Source organism: Herpailurus yagouaroundi, unplaced genomic scaffold, assembly GCF_014898765.1.
Source record: "Herpailurus yagouaroundi ecotype Mexico unplaced genomic scaffold, PumYag 218, whole genome shotgun sequence".
NCBI classification, from domain to species: domain Eukaryota; kingdom Metazoa; phylum Chordata; class Mammalia; order Carnivora; family Felidae; genus Herpailurus; species Herpailurus yagouaroundi.
The window spans coordinates 2625680-2642622 of record NW_024412449.1 but is presented as its reverse complement, the minus strand read 5'-3'; the positions used below and the strand labels follow the sequence as shown (position 1 = coordinate 2642622).

The 16943-nt window shown below is 52.0% G+C and overlaps 1 protein-coding gene across 16 annotated transcripts in view; it reads left to right on the top strand.

The window, feature by feature from the left end:
- The window catches only part of MICAL2 (microtubule associated monooxygenase, calponin and LIM domain containing 2), a 224413-nt gene that overhangs the window by 18508 nt on the left and 188962 nt on the right, over positions 1-16943 (top strand). For 15 of the 16 annotated variants that reach the window (XM_040456850.1, XM_040456854.1, XM_040456852.1 and 12 more), the window contains exon 2: positions 7166-7233. The exons of the other annotated variant lie outside the window; for it this stretch is intronic. In XM_040456850.1, the coding sequence (XP_040312784.1) occupies positions 7201-7233 (33 nt within the window). In that variant the 5' untranslated portion in view covers positions 7166-7200. The remainder of the gene's footprint in view (positions 1-7165; positions 7234-16943) is intronic. 16 annotated transcript variants of the gene reach the window in all.

The following is a 16943-nucleotide window of genomic DNA, read 5'->3' as shown; positions in this document are numbered from 1 at the left end:
CAGGAAGCCTTGGTCTGGAGGCTCAGATTGACCAAGCCTCTCCATGAATTCCCCTGTGCCCTTCTCCTGAGGAGAGCTGGGAGGAGAACTTTACACAGTTTCCTCCTCCTCCTCCTCTTCCTCCTCCTCCTCCTCCTCCTCCTCCTCTTCCTCCTCCTCCTCCAGGTCCTGTTACTTCCAGAAAAGCACGTAACAGGGGGCCTGAGCTGAGCCAGCGATCGCAGTTGCTTAAATCCCCCCCACTCCCATTTCCCTTCCCCATGGGTCTGAGGCTCGGCTGGGGCTCTGGGCTTGCGGGGAGCAGAGACAGTGGGGAGGGCGTTGTAGCTTGAAGCGTTTGGAGCCGTGCCTGGAGCACAGACAGTCCTTGGAGGAAACTGCAGCTGGAAGCGGAGGAGGCTGGCACCTGTGCTTCTCCCAGGAAGAGGAGTGGGGCTAGCTGCAGGGCCCAGAACCGTGTTCAGGGTGCAGGGGAGACTCCCGGGGGTGTCACAGGAGAGATGCTGGGGGCAGTGGCAGCGGCACTTCCTTTCTGGGAGGCAGACAGGCAGATGATCCTTCCAGCAAGGTGGGACGAACCCCAGGGCTCCGGGACAGACTGTAATCCAGACCTACGAAACTCCAGACCTATTGCTTAAGTGGAAGAATCTTCTGTTCAGTTCAGCCTAATAAGCAGTTATTGAGAAGTACCTATAATGTCCCAGCCGATGTGGGGAATACAGAGTCAGTGAACCAGGGACTCAGCCCTGTGAGGAGCTCAAGTCCTACAGCTCCCTTTTCACCTCTTCTCCCTCCTGGGAGCCTTGAGTGTTGGGTGGCAGTGGGGATACTTCCGTGCACGAGGCTGCATTCAGATTCCTGGCGTCCCAGAGCTGAGGCTAGAGTTTGGGCCTGGCCGGTTGGCAAGGCAGCGCGGGCAGGGAGCTGGCAGATCACCTGCTCGTCAAATTGGGTGCCAGGCCTGCTGTGGGGACAGAGGGGTTATTGGGCCTTTACGGTTGGGATCCCTGGTTCCCTCCAGGATTGTCCTATGACCAAAGGAGCAGACACAGGAGTGTCTCTGGGGTGTGGGTGAGAAAGATTGTAGGTGGAATGACCTCTAAGACCATGGCTCCGGTGGCCCATCCCTCCCTCAGGCCAGTCCCCCTTCCTTTCTTCCTCCAGCCCAGTCAGTCTCTGCTGCTACACGCGGCCCGCCTGCCTGGTCATCTCCGCCTCCGGCTCCTTGCTTCGGTTTTTCTGGTCTGCGTCTCTATCTCCTAAGGCCTGGATCAGCCCTGCCTATTCCGGAAAGGCTTTCTAAACTCTCTTAGCCAAAACTCCCCTTCCTTTCTCCATGCGCCTCCCGGGTGGAGAGCCAGCAGCCCCGAGCTGAGCTCCGCATTTATGTGTCATGTAATGTGTTCTGAGCACCTACTAGACAGCAGGCAGCACAGCGAGGCCAGGACTTCGGAGTCTGACCGGCCTGGGTGTATGTTCTAGCTGGGTGACTTGGGGCAGGTGCTCTGATTTCGGAGTCTCAGTTTCCTCTTCTGAGCTTGAGGATGTGGTCCCCACCTCACAGGGAAGTTGTAAGGTTCTGCTGAAATAATCCGTGCAAAGTACTTAGCATACGGCTCTTGGCTCGCAGTAAATGGCTCTCACGTGGCAGCCTTTAACAGTCTTTGCCATGTATTGTTTTGTTTAATCCATACTCTGGCTTTAAAAGGTAGATCTCATCCCAGAAAGGGGGACAAATGAGCCTCCGTGCTGAAATGAGTCGTCCAGCGTCTCAGGACACATGGGCACTGAGGCTGGCGATGGGGGGGCCACAGTGTTCTTTCTACTGTCTCTGCTTCCCACGTCTAGCCCCGTTTCCCTCACTTTTGGGTATTCTTCACAGCCTCTGCTAGGGCACTCAGCAAATGTTGATTGAATGGTTGTTTTCCTGGCTGGTTTAAAGAGAACCAGGTTGGGGTGGGGGTGGGGGGAGGGGGGAAACGGGACCCTCTCGAGCATTCCAGCCCCTTTCAGATTTCTAGCTGACCCAGCAGAACCCTCCAGTGTACTGCCTGTCCCTCTAACACCAAGCAGAGCTGTGTAGCCTGCACCTAGCCCAGTGCGTGAAACCAAATCATGCCCTGAGGGAAAATCAGCCGGTTCCTTCTGATTTATTTATTTGTAAATAGCAGAGCTATTTATACTGCAAAGCTTTGAAAAGAAAAAGAGAAGTAAGGGAAATACCTGCCTGGATAATCCCCTGTGACTTGAGGCTGCTAGAAAACAAAAAGAATGGCCATTAGCTGGCAGATGGGCTCCAGGCAGCGTGTGGCGTTGTGAACTGTGTGCCTGTGAGGGTCGGTGGGAGAGGCCTCTTGGGAATGGCTTAGCCAACCTCCCCCACGCCCACAGGTGCAGCCCTCACCTGGCCAAGGCCACTCTGCTCCACCTTACTGTAGTCAGGGCGACATGTTGGAAGCTACCTTCTCCGGCTGAGTCTCCGTCTGTACCAGCTGGCGTTTGTGTCTCCATAGTCCTCACTCCGCTGGTTGTTTCCTTTTATTGCCTGTGCCGACTTCGGTGTCGGGCTCCGGGGACCTCGCCTGCTGGTGTGCGTGTTCACCCCACGGCTGCAGGAGACGGGGAGGCGATCAGTGTGTTTTTGTTCTTTGTTTTTGCTCCCAGGCCAGGGTTTTGGTTTTTGTTGTTGTTGTTGTTTTCTGTTTCTCTAAAACTCTTGAAACCACATGTGGAGATAGAGCTTCCTTTCCTGGAGGGAGTCGAGAGGCTGCTGTTAGGAGGCCTGGGGTACAGGAGACTGTCTTTGGTGATGGCCCAGAAGGCGGTGAGACAACGGGATGGGGTTTAGCACAGGACTGCACCTGTAGCTGCACCTGGTAAGCCAGCATCTCTTGGGAACGGTGACTGAGAAAAAAACAAAAACAAAACCCCAGAGCCCACAGAACTCTCCCCAGGATCTAACAGGTGTGGCCTGGCTAAAACCCCCGGAGACATGCTGTCTCCATAGCATCGCACTGCGGCTCTTGGAGATGAAAATAACTAGTGTGCAGAGAAGGAAACGTGCCCAGGGACTCACTCCGGATATCCACGAGGCTACCTGTCCTGTCAGTGCCTTATGGCAGCCCCTTCCTCTGGGAAGCTGTCTCTGGGCAGGGGTGGAGGGCGGGTGGTAGATGAGGGGGCAGCGGCCCAGGACCATCTTGCTTGGGTGGTCTTAGCACAGGGGTGAGAGGCAGCAGAGGGGCCTGTGTGGGGAGGTCTCAGGCTCAGGACCAGAGCGGGCTGAGGTGGCGGCATGGCGGGCGGACCAGGCATCGGGCACGAACACTGTGACCTTGCTGAGTTAGACATCTAGCTTTCTGCGTCTCCGTTTCCCCAACTGGAAAGTGGGTCAGATGAGCATCCAGCTCCTAGGACTGTGCTGAAAGTTCACGGCGATTGCACCAGGGAAAGAGCCACATGTTGAAGGACTCATTGTGGTTTCCCTTCTCTTACTCCCCTTTTTCCTCCTCCGAAGAGTTGTTTCAAGCAACTGCCTGGAGTCGTATTTTCCCCTGAACCACAGTGAAGCCCATGAAAATGCTCATGGCGAGGAGGACCCACGTCTGAGCCTGGGTTCCCATCCACGAATGCCAGGACTGGGCTGTTCACATGTGTGGTTCTGGCATCTTCCTCTGCCAGGAAAGGCATCGGTCCAGGGGCTTGCAGAGGCCTCCTTTGACCCCAGTTTGCAGAGACACCTTGCTGCACATGTTTGCTTTTCCTTGGCTGCCTGGGGCTCCCTGAGAGTGTGCAGCTGGCTTTCCTTCCTGGGTGGGATTTAGCGACGATAAAGCGGCCAGTTGCTGAGTGCTATTGTTAGTTGAGACTCTCAGTTTCAAGTGACAGGAACCCAACTTGAATGAGCTTAAGCAAAAATGGGATACCTTGGAAGGTTCTAGTGGAGATTTAAAGACCCAAAGGAAATGCTGCAGAATCCAGCCCTAGGGAGAGAGCAGGTGACCTCCAGCATCCCTGCTCAGCAGTCCATGGCTGCAGGCAGCTCCCAGCTGACCCTGCACACACTTCCACGCATTCTGAGGACTGGGCCTTTCCCAGGTTTTTCAGATTAGAACCTGGCCCAACTTGGAGCAGGTACACACCCTTTGTACTCAAGATTGTGGCCAAGGAGTAAAGGTTCTCTGATGAACCTGTCTTGAGTCCCATGCTGATCTCTGCGGCTGGGGAGTGGGAGGTGGGGTGGAATCTGTATTGGAACAAAGGGAGAAGGATGCTTGTAATATTAGTAATTAAGAATAATGCTAACTTTTCTTGAGTGCTTACTTTGTGCCAGACATTCTTCTAAGGTCTTTACCTACGTAAACTCATTTAATCGTTGCAATCAATCCCGCTTTCTATGCTAGGGAGCTAAGGCACAAAGAGGTTAAGCAATCTGCCCAAGGTCCCATGATGAGCTAGTAGGGAGAGCTGGCATTGCACCCGAGCAGAGGACTCCAGATGTGCTCCTAACCATCCGCTCTAATCCAGATGATACAATGCATAGACGTCACCTCCAAGCACTCTGAACTACACACCTGGGCCGCATTGTTAACAGCAATACCTCACTTGCTCTTCACAACCGCCCTGCGGAGTGGGTACCAACAGGAGTCCCATTTTTAGATAGGAAACTGAGGCTCACAGAAATTATGTGACTTGTCCGCGACCATCAGACTCCTTGAAAGTGGCAGAGCTGGGGTAGGAGCCCAGGCTTGCCTGGTTCCAGGATCTGAGCTCCTGGACCACTTCCCTGGGCAGCCTTGGCATTCAGGTGCTTCTCTTGCTCTGGTGACTGTGATGGAGAGCGGACCTGGGTCAGCATCTAAGCCTTCATTCTTTGTCCAGGGGGTGGGGGTGGGGCTGGGGTATGGAGACCTTGGCACACCGCTGAGAGGCCACCTTTGTGGTTCTGGGCCAGCCAGTCTTGGTGCATCTCACACTAACTTACCCCAAGGGGTTCTTGGACAAGCCTTACATGCCTCTGACCTCTGGATTTCTTCATTCCTTCATTCGACAAGTATTGATGGAGTGCCTGGTGGTCCCAAGTGCTTGGGGTCCCCCAGTGAAGACCCTGACACGATGGAGCTAGAGCAGAGGGAAAGGTCCCCTGAGGTATGCTCATGTCCCTCGAGATCATGAGGCTACTCGAATACGGCAGGACATCTTTGCTGCACCACCCAAGTCAGGTCCGCAGGGGCCTGGAGACTTTGTGCCTCTGCTTGGGACTGGTGAGGTGGCAGGTGTCAGAGGAGACGTCATTCCCTCGTTCTGTTACAAAGGGATGCTTGTGTCAGGGAGCGCACATGGGCATGGCATCAGGCCAGCTCCCCTGGGAGTCCCAGGCTGCTGTGGCCAGTGCTAATCGCATCCCCAGGTAAGGCTCTTGCCTGTGCCATGCCTCAGTTTTGCCCTCTGTGATGTGACTGTACTTCCTGCCCCACACGGTGGCTGGGAGGATTGTCTGAGATAGCACGTGCTAACTACCCATCACAATGCCCGGGCGCGGATTAATCCTTTAGATTCGTCTTTTAACAACCGACTAGCTTTGTAGGTGGCTCTAAAAGTCAGGGCCCATAGAGGGGGCCAGCTAAAGGGTCTTTGGTGAGGAATCACCAATTAGGTCTAGTTTCTCATTCTACAGGTGAGGAAACTGAGGCCCCTCGAGGGGAAGGGAGGTGCTTGGCCCTAGGACCTTCTGGTTTAGTGGATTTAAGGGGAGTTCGAAGTGTGTTTAACTGTTGGTCAGACAGAGGGTTTGAGTTGGTCCTCGGGTTGGCTGGATCGCAATGTGCCCAGGCCTGTGTGGGAATCTGACCCTCACAGACTGGTCCAGAAATGCCCGCCTGCATCCCACTGTGTGGACAGTCCAGTGTGCTTCCCTTGAGAAGCAGGTGGCAGATAAGGGGAGCCCTCCGGCCTCTCTGAGCCTACAGCTCAGGCTGATAGAATGTGGGTGAGGCAGGCTGGCCTGTTTGCCAGCCGCCACGTTCCAGACGGCCCGAGAGGTGTGGCTTGATAACGATGATCACGATGGGCATGGTTGTAGCCTCTGCCCAAGTGGCTGCCCTGGGAGCTCACCACGGCCGTCCTAGGACCCCTCCCACCTCGGTGTGGTGGGAAAGACCACGAGCAGAGGGTCAGCCTGCCCTGGTCTTAAATGCAACTGTGCCACAGAGCCGTGGCAGGGTCCTTCTGCTCTCCAGACCTGTCTTCCTGTCTGTGAGGAGCTACGGAGACGGATCACGTCTAGTCGAACAGTGTGCGTTCAATACATGGCCAGTGCTCAGTACATAGTAGCTACTTTCCGGTTCACAGTCTGAGAATTCCCGAAAGTGAGCTCAAGTCCCAGGTGCTTAACAGAGTTCACTGTGCATAGAGAGAACACATGTGTGATTATGGGGGCAAGGAGGTCCACAGCCCTGTTGAGCGAAGTGTGCCTCTGTCTCTGGAGTATGTGTGTTGCCTCTGGCACATCTCAATCTTCTCATCTTAACTTTTGAGGCTACCTCTCAGGAATTTGGAGTTGTCAAAGTAAATCCTTAGAAATGTTTTCTAACTCTGGACTCCATTTCCAAACAGGTGTAGAGGTATTTTCTGCAGAAGCAGTAGGATGTGACCAAACCATTTGGGTGGTCATCGGAAGCCAAGATAATTGTTTAGGAAACTCAGCCATGATTAGATGGTCCACTTTTATAACTTCCTAGTTTATGTAGTGTTTTGGATCCTTTCCACCTTGGGAAATGTGACAGATTTCACGCTGGTGACTTATTACCAAGTTTTTACACCAGCTTCACTTACTTTCAGCGTGTCTTCAGCTTAGAAATTCTTTCTGTTTCTACTAAAGTAATCTTTACCATCTTTCTCTGCAAGGCTTCAGGTAGAGATGTGATAAACCCTTAGGGTGCGCAGACAGTGGACACAATGGAATTTGTTAACCACCTTGCAATTCCTTTATTCATATGCAAAACTTGGAGCACAGAGAGAAATCCTCTGTGCATTTCCTCTAGTTGGGTAGTGTTACTACAGGGCAAAGTACACAACCTGGAGGACCTCTTAGCAGGGAGAAGATATGAGGCTGTAATGTATGATAATGTAACTGACATTCATTGCCGGGCTCTTGTTTTTAAAGGAACATGGCAACCTGTGCGTGGCTCTTCCTGCAAGATGACTTTAGTCACTGCGATGCCTAAGGATCAAGTAAGTCTCTTTTCTACCATCGGGTTGACCTTGGGGAGCTGGCGTCAGGCTTCAGAAAGGTGTAAGGGCGCCTGCACTCTTTCTTTAAACCCAAGTGAATTGTGATCCTGTTTGGAGAAGCACTGGCTGGTGAAGGCCTCCGTTTCCACAACCCCCCCCCTCCCCCCGCCCTGTGTCTGTCTTTGCCCGACAACCACCCCACCGTTGCACGGCCCTCCATGCTGTCAGAGGAGGGAGGGAGGCGGGGCTTGAGACTGAGATGTGGCTGGGACCTCTGGGACCTAAGTCAGTGGTCTTTGGGCAGGGGGACACTCTGCCCCTTCTCCCCTTAGAGCAGCAGCTCAGATGTCCCGACTCCAGTCCCAGTTCTGATGGCGTTTCCGTCTCCTGCTGGCCCAGATGTGTGCCAAGGCAAGAATCTGGCTGGGCAGCTCCTGCAGGGAGTGACTGCACAGCACTCCACCACTTGTCCAAGATTTGAAAATGTGATTGCGGCATCTTCCTCTGCTTGGCTTCCCTTCTTAGGAGAACAGACCTGTTTACCTCTTTCTGTAGATTTGGCAAGTCCACAGAGGCAGGCTTGGGGGCCTGGGAGGCTTGGTGTAGGCAGGAATCAAAATGACTGATTGGCATAGTCACCCTCAGGAACTGTCTTGGGAGCCCCCACTGCTCTCCCCAGCTCTGCTCTGTTCCCCTGCTCTGTCTCTACGTGCTGCCAGAACCTCCCAGAAGACAATCTGAACATCACTGCCCTGGTGGCCTTCAAGGCCCCCTCCTGTTAGACCTCAGCCTCATTTTCTGCCTCTCTCCTTTGCCCTGGCTTCAGTCCCACAACTCCTGGAATAGACGTCCACATCTGGGACATGCCGTTCCTTCTAGAAGCTTCCCTCCCTTCTCCAGGCAAAGTTGGTGCCTCTTCCTCTCCACTCCCATAGTGCTTTGTTCAGACTGCAGGTGCATGACCGGCCGAGTTAAGGTTTGCTCACTTGTTTGTCTCACTCCCTAGCTGTGGGAGCCTTGAGAGCAACGACCCATCCTCCAGCCTTCCTGTCCGAGCCAGGCAGTGCCATCCTGGAGGCCCAGTATTGGGCACGTGGCAGGGCGTCGGCAGCTGTTTGTTGACTCCAGGAATTCAAACCCCAAGATTTCTTCAGGGCTTTGTGGCTCATGAAGCTCTACCGCAGTGTCTGGTGGGAACCTCACTCCCTGGGAGGAGTGGTCCAATCAGCCTCACTTATTTTATAGACCTGGAGACAGAGGTGTGGGCAGTCAGCTAACTTGCCCCCGCCCCGGCTGCAGCACATAAGAACCAGGACGCTTGTCTCCTATGGCCAGGCTAGTCTGGTTTCTGTAATACTGAATTTTATAATTAGAACCCAAGAGCTTATTTAGCACAAACACCTCATTACCAGATAGGGACACTGAAGCCTGGCCTGAAGATACTTTCTCAAAGTTACCTACCTAACTGGTGCCAAATGGAGAATTGGAACGTGGGCCCTGGACTTCCAGTCTGGCATCTTTCCTCTCCTCCCCTTTCCTCCTCGGCCTCCCTTCCTTACGTAGACACCAGAGAACATTTTGGGACCATCGTTATGCAGTTCCAGGATGGTGAAGGACTTCTAGAATGCCCTGAGTTAGAGGGAACATAGGGAAGAATAGAACTGGCCCTGCCTCTAGGGGCTTCCCTGGAGGTGTGAGACTGGGGCGGGTCCTGGTGGAGGGGAGGGGGAGGAGGGGATCAGAGAGCATCATTGCCCAACCCAAGGCTGGAGCAGGGGGGGGGAGGGGCAGCAGGCAGCCAGGTCTGGGCATTTAGAGGCTGGCCTGGGGGGCACCGAGGAGCTATGGGAGGTGACATCCTGAACAACAGACCAGGAAGGGGTTGGCTGGACCTGGGAAAAGCTACTGCAGGAGTTCCGATTCTTAGTGTCCTGGCAAAGAGGTCCTGATAAGACTGTCTGCTGTGGCCTGAGAATTCTGCCTCTTTCCTAGAGAAACAGAATATAGAGTGTGTCCCCAGAGAAGGGTTGGGCAATGGGCAGTGAGTTCCATCGTTGTCTGAAATGTATACGGGGAGGGATGTGTATGCCGACTCATTCCTGTTGTGCCCAGATGAAGTTTTGTTTCTGACTGACCACACTTCCAGGTGGCCTTTCCCCCGCTCTCAGTCATAGGGCTTTCCTGGGTCTTTCGTTTACCCAGGCCAGATACAGGGCCAGGCAGGTCCTGTGTCCTCTGTTTATACTCTGCCCCTTCTTGCACCTTCTGGGGCATACCGACCGGAGACTGGGACTGACCACAGGCTCCATCTCTGCTTGGCAGATTGAAACATAACCTTTGCCCAAATTACAGGAAATGTGAGGTTTGCCACAGAGGTACCTCAGGTTATTTTCCAAACATGGCCAGGTCAGAAGCTTCTCTAGGGCAGGAAAAGCATGCGGCTTCTCTCATTATTGTTTACACCTCAGGTTTACTTGCACTTTCCATTTTAAAAAGATCAATTTCACCTTCATAATAAGGCAGGAGGATTCATTCCCATTTTGCAGATGAGAAAGTTAACTTAATTTTCTACCCTGCCCAGGGTAGTATAGCCACCTAAGGTCTGAGCTGGGACACTGCCCGGGCCTCCTGTTTATAAATTCCATGATCTTTCGAAGCTGCTAAGCTCCAGCCATATGTAAATCCTTGGAGGGCATAGGACTTCAGAGGAGCCCAGTAACTATTTGTTGAATGAATGAACTTTGGCTCTTTTGGGGAGGCAGGCGGGAGGCACTCTCCACCATAAACGGATCCTCTTGGGCAGCAAAGGGAACACTACCCGGTGAAGTATTTGCATTTCTTGCCATGATAAGAAACTGGTGAGTTCTCTTCTCACTCAGCCTCACCTCCAGGAACTGGGTCATGCACACTGAATAATTAATTCCTTGAATCTTTTACTCTGAGCTTCCTCCTCCTGACGTTGACGTGAGCTGTCCAACATGGGTCTTTGAAAGGTCCTTGGCAGAGGCAGATCCTAGCGTTGTAATAAACATTCAGATGATCCATCTAATTGTTCACAATGACTGTTCTTGACCTAATCAGTCCAGGTTTCCAGTGGGTTAATTCCATCTGCCACTTTTCCCCACTGACCTCCTTTAGACTGAGGAAGAGGAAACCTTGTGATCGTCTTAGATATTCAGGTTTCTGTAAGACAGGAGGGCTCACCCCTCCCTTCTCACTGACCTCTAAGCTCCTCAAGATTTTGTGGCAAGGGCTGGAGAAAGAACAATTAAACCGTGTCAGCCTGGGAAGGAATGCACGGGGGGTCAGGGAGACAGTTATCAAAATATCTTCTGGGCCTGCTCTTCCCCTAAGTGGCACTTGGGTCATGTTTCTTAGAGTCTGTAGGGGATCCAACTGGCCTCATTAGAGTACCCTAACTAGGTCTTGAGGTCAACGGAGTAGAGTGGAAAAAAGAGTGGGCTGAGGCCAAGACCCACGTTCTAGTATTGATTGTCCACAGCTTAGCTGCATGGTGTTGGGCCACTCAGAACTTCACCTGTCCCCAGACTTATTAAGGAGATAAGGGAGGCATCGAGGGTTGGGTAGCATCTTAAGGAGCTTCCTGGAATTCTGTGATTTTTCAGTGCTCTCTCTGTCCTTGTGATTAGCTCTGTCACCTTCTCCAGGTCACCTCCTCCTAATGTGGCTGGAGATTGCTTCTGTAGACACTTTTTTCCTGGCCTTCATAGCCTCTCCCCTACCCTACCCTGGGACATACCAGAGTACAGATAAGAACAGCCTATTGCTGCCCTAGTCTCTTGCCAAGCACCTTGGGGAAAGTCTAATGTTTTGAAAGAGAGTTGGGAACCTAGGAGGTGCAGGTGGTATTAGAAGGGAGTAAGAAAAATCTTTGAGTGGAAAGAAGCCAGCCCAGATGACCAGGGGTTGTTGGGATAGCCAAGCTCTGAATGCCACAAGTTACCTGGAGTTGAGTTGTTTGAACAGAGAGAGCAGATGAGTCCTTAAGAATATGGCCTCAAGCCTCTCCTGTTCTCAGCCAGCCAGGCTCTGTACTCAGGACTGACCAGACACTCTGGAGCAGTAAAGTTCTAGTGTTGGTAGAAGCCTGCTCAGTGGGAGCTAAGAGATGTCTCAGATGGATAACTAGCACAGAAAGGGGAAGGGCTGAGTAAGGTGGGGTTGCCTCTAAGATTTATGATCTTAGTGTGTTAAAGCTGGGAAGAACCTATAGAACATGGAATCGAATTCTTCTGTTGTATGGGTAAAGAAATTGAGGCCCAGAGAGAGAACTTACCAAGACCCAGAAAGCAAGCTAGTGGGAGAATGGAGAAGAAGGCCAGGTCTCCCGATTCCCAACTTTGGGAATCAAAAACATCATATGAGGGGCACCTGCGTGGCTCAGTAGGTTAAGCGTCAGACTGGCTCAGGTCACGATCTCACGGTTGGTGGGTTCGAGCCCCGCGTCAGGCTCTGTGCTAACAGCTGAGAGCCTGGAGCCTGTTTTGGATTCTGTGTCTCCCTCTCTGCCCCTCCCCTGCTTGCTCCCTGTTTCTCTCTCTCCAAAATAAATAAACATTTAAAAAAACAACATCATATGAAGTGGCTTTCCCCCCAGCGCCCTGCTGCCTCCTCACATGGTTCCAGCCACCACACTTTCCACTTCTCTCTTTGACCCTGCGCTTGATTGTCTAAGGTGTGAGCGGGGCCCCACTGCTGCCACCTCATTGTTTATTGGGGGCCTAATAAAACCTGGGTGCAACCACGCGGGGAGGTGGAGGCTCCTTCTCATGTGCGGGCTGTTTGGCTTATACTTAGTGACTTACCACTGTTGAGCCAGCATTATTCTGTTTTATGGCGTCTCTTGGGGTGAAAGGTTAATTTAAGACCCGAAACGAAGGCTCGGATCTGCCAGTCTCGGCAGGAGTGGCCTCTTGTGGGTTTGCCACTCAGACGCAAATCACCTTTGTTGCTAAGCAGGCCTCGTCCTGAGAATCTGAAGCTAAGGGTGTGGACTGAGTGTGCAGCCTGCCCTGTCTCTTACTCTGAGAGAGGCCACTTTGGCTGGCAGGCTGGCCACCTTATCACCGTGTTAATGGCCCATGAACCGGCGTGGAAGCCATTCACTTTTTTAAAGTAGGACCCCACTTGGTTTCACGTTTCCTACTGAGCTCCACGACACAAGTGGGCATAACGTTGTGTGTGTTACCTTGTCTGTTCCCCTCGGCAGCCCTCTGAGAGGTGGCCGTACTTACTGGTTGTACTGAGAAGGAAACTGAGGCAGACACAGGCTAATGAACTCACAGGGGCCAGGGCTCAGAGGCTGACCCCGCTACCTGTTCTCGTTCCACATCTCAAGTGGCCTCTCTGTTAGCACCGAGAGGGGAGGGCTGGGGCTAAATGGGCTGGGCGTTGATTGGGGCGACCAACATTTATTATGCGGCTTCTGAATGCCAGGTCCTGGGCTGGGTTGTGGGGATGCAGGGGTGAGTAAGCCCTAGTCCCTTTATTCCCAGGAGCTTGTGCCTTGGCCTGGCAGCAGGACGGGTGCATACGAAGTTACAGCCGCCATTCTAACTGTTGTCATAGACACATCAAGTGTTCTTGAAGCACTGAGAAGAGAGCCTCACACAGAGTACCTGCACTGAGCACAAGCTGGGGGACTTGGGAATTGAAGGATGAATAGGAGATTACTAGGTAGATAAGAAAGCAGGCTTCCAAGAAAAAGGTGTGGTGGTATGGAAGGGCTTGATGCAGGACTCACAAGTAAGGAAGAGTTTTCTTCTTCACTGAGGGTGGAAGGTGTGGGACATTTAACTGAGAGATAAGCTGGGGGAGGAGGGGGCGTGGTTGGCACCAGAAGGTTAAGGGCTTTTGTGAAACACTTGCTAACTCTGTAAGAGTCGTTGAAAGAAACCTCAGTAGGGACCAGCGAAGATTCTCCAGATACGAATTCTCCAGCCACCTGAAGTACCTTTCCCTGTAGACATGTGCACGAGGCTTGTTTTCAGACTGTCTGTGTCCATTTTTTACCTCTTGTGTGTCACGCACCAGTGGAGGTGTTTATTGATAGGGCGAAGGCATCAGAGTGGGACCGGCCACACTGACAGTTCATGTGTAAAATGTCTCAGATTCCTCTTGCCAAATAAGCTGATAACAAACACCCTTGTGAGTTCATGCGCAGACTGTCTCTCCAGGGACTGCTTTGCATTCCAGACAGGGCCACACAATCTTTCTGCAGGAGCTGGGGCTGGGGTGAGAAGGCTACTTAAAAATAAAGACCAATGAAAATATATCGCTGTTTTTGAAGATGATATTTACAAGGCAAAAGGATCCAGGAAGCAGATGATTTGCCATGAGAGAGAGCAAGAATCTTTAAAAATATCAGCTCTTTAGAGTGGGAGGAGTCACGGGGAGAGAGAGAGAGAGAGAGAGAGTGTGTGTGAGTGAGTCCTGCGGGAGCCCTGGTCTCTCTCTTCATGGATGAATCCTTGTGGAGGTCTGTCCCAGGAAATCCGTTTTGGAAACAGAGCTTTGAGCCTCACTTGTCCTTCATGTGAAAAACCGGAGAGCAATGTGGAGTCGAAGGCTTCACGCCTGCATTGGTCTCTTCTGTAGCTCCTGGGTTTTGTGTTTTTTTTGTGTGTGAAGAAAGAGAAATTCCTTTCTGAGACAGCTGCTGCTTATTTTAGCGAATGTGTTTGTCAGAACATGAGCCCAGACACCAAGAGAGGAGTCCAATATCTTTGTTGAGCCAACCCAGCTTTCTTATGTTGGGATGGTAGGACACTGTCTCCCTAACCTCCACAGAAAAATCAGCAGCATGGTCCCACCCGTGATCTTCTCCCTGCACTGATGTCTGTTGGGCTGTGGGGCAGTGAGGGACAGGGGTCAGGGTAGTCTGTGGTCCTGGAGCGCTAATCCCAGCATCTCTGAGCTCACAGACCATGGCCTTTGTGTGTTCACTGGGAGAGCTGGGCGTCCGTGTCCTCAGAGCCATGGTGTCTTCCACACAGGTCCGCATTGCTCTCTGTGCCAGCCTCGTGGTCATGTGCCAGTGGTGTGGAATAACCTGTCAAGCCAATAATCTCAGGTGCACCTGAGTGGCTCAGTCACTTAAGCATCTAACTCTTGATTTTGGCTCAGGTCATGATCTCATGGTTGGGGAGTTCAAACCCTGCATCACGTTCTGTGCTGACAGTGTGGAGCCTGCTTGGGATTCTCAGTCTCCTTCTCTCTCTGACCCTCCCCAGCTGGCATGTGTGCATTTTCTCTCTCTCTCTCTCTCTCTCTCTCTCTCTCCCTCTCTCTCTTTCCCTCTCTTTCCCTCTCTCTCAAAATAAATAAATAAACATTAAAAAAAATCTCAGAGGTCAGTTCAGCAGTTTAGTGTCTTTTAGGGACTCGTTCTGCCCTGTCTTGTCAGAGAGACCTTTCTGTATTTACTATTTGGAAACTTCATTGGCTTTATAGAACTTTTGGGAAAATAGTTCCCAGGAGGCCTCAGTTCCTCTGCACAAATGAGGAAATGGACCAAACTCTCTCTCTCTCTCTCTCTCTCTTTTCTGCTCAGACATCTAAACTGCTCTCTGATAACAGTGTATTTGATTTGGACAGAGAACCCCCTTGGGTGGGTCTATCTGGAGTAGAGAGAAACTTTCTCAGAGCTTTCTTGCTCTGCCTCTGGCCCATTCACTCCTCCGAGGTCACATCTGAGAACTTTGCAGCTGTGTTCTCCTGTTTTCCTGGCACATGGTCATCTGTGTCTGTGGGGAAGGTATGGATAAATAAGTAGGCAGCAAATAAATCCTCCTGCTTTCCAGCAGAAGCGAAAAGGAAGGGAACAGCTCTCAGACTGGGCTGCCAGAGTGCTTTCCACGAAGGAGCATGCCCTCCAGGGAAAACCCCTTTGGTCCTTGGTGCAAAGGGCATCACAGATCTTCCATCCCTAGACTGAACCTAGAGGGAGGGCCAGATGATCTTTAAGCCGCATCCAGAAGTGTCCCCACTCAAGACCAAGTCTTGTTTGTAGGGCGTAGAACAAATAAACAAACAAACCACAATGACAACAGCATTACCACTGGAAATGCTGGCCCCAAGGAAAGCAGTCTGTCCATTCTGCTGGTCACCCCAGCTTGCCCAGCCCACTCCCGCTTGGTGGAATGTCCCGTGCTGGGGCCTCCCAAGAACCTCCTGCTGAGTGTCCCTGTTTGGTCGTGTGGCTTGTCTACAGCACAGGGGATTTCACACTGAAATCACAGATCCTGGCTTCTCAAGTGCGTTGACATGTCCGTAGGCTTTGAACAGCCCATTGGGCTTTTCTGACTCAGGCAGGGCTTACCCAGCCCTGCAGGTACACACACCTGCTTATAAAGGCTGAATGCAGTTTACAGGCCCCTGTGTGGAGACTGGGGTCAGGGGTGTGGCCAGCTGGTCTGCTAGCTGGGTGGAAGGCTTAATGGGAGGAGTGGGCAATCATGTCCTGTGCCCCTGCCCTGGGCATAGCCACACGGAGGCTGGCCGACTGCCAAGGTCCAGGGAGGTGTTATTTACATTGCTAATAACATTCATGACAGTATTAACAACAAAGCAGTATAATTACATATCAGGAAATTGATTCTGAAATTCAAGGTCTATAATTCAAAAGAAAAAAATTTGGGAGCCTTTCAAAAGCTAACTCTAAAGGTGTTATAGCATAAGCTGTTCTGTCCCTCCTGAAACAGATCGTTGACTGCTAGAGGTTCATTTATTCAACAAATGTGTAGTGCCTACCTACCAGGAGTGGGCACCTCACCGGCACCGAAATGACAAAGGTGAAAATGAGTAGACGGCTCGTTAATGGCTGAATACGTCAAATAGGGGCATAATATAAAAAGTCGAATTGTTTGAATCTTTGACACCGATTGAATGCCAGTTGTGTACCCAGAACTGAGCTGGGTACTCTGGGAAATGCAGGGAACCAGACAAAGGACGGTGGCCTTTTCCTTAAGTTTATACATGAGTCACCCAGACAAGATTAATGCACAAAAGATGTGTTGGGGTTCAAGGCTAAATGAAGTGCCAGATAGTCTGGTCTCTGCCCTGTGTACGATCCCTGTGTTATGACTGCTTGTCTCCCCCTGCCCCCACCCCTGCCCGGATGGCAGTTTCTCAGAAGCTGGGGGCGCAGAACTTGCCCACCTGCTCTCCACAGCGCCTGGGGATGCCCCAGCTAAAGCAGGTTCTCAGTGAATGGGACGAGCAGAACTCTATGTGGGTAGTGATTCCCAGACCTGGCTGGGCCACAGAACTCCCTGGGGAGTCAAAAGCATTCCCCTCCTCCCCCCACCTTGGCCATCAGGCTACATAGATTCTGTTTGGGAGTGGGGCCAGGAAGCTGTATTTTGAGACCCTTCCTGTTGAATCGATGGTAGAGCCAGGTTGGGTGGCCTCTGGCGTGGACTCTAGGAGGAAAAGAATGCATAGGAAAGAAAGGTCAGTAAGGGGCCGGGAAGCTTCCGTGCCTCTGGTGCCACTTCTCTGAGCTTTTCTTCAGGCCGCCCGTCACTCCATCCTGTGTGTCCACACCGCTGGGTATCACGGCAGCCATTAGCCATAATTATTATTGAAATGTGATCCCCTGAGTGGACTGTGCAGTTCCTTTGGGAGACAGGGCACAGTAAGTCTTCAGTTAGCATCGTGGGGCATGCCCCCACTCTAGAGGATGGGTA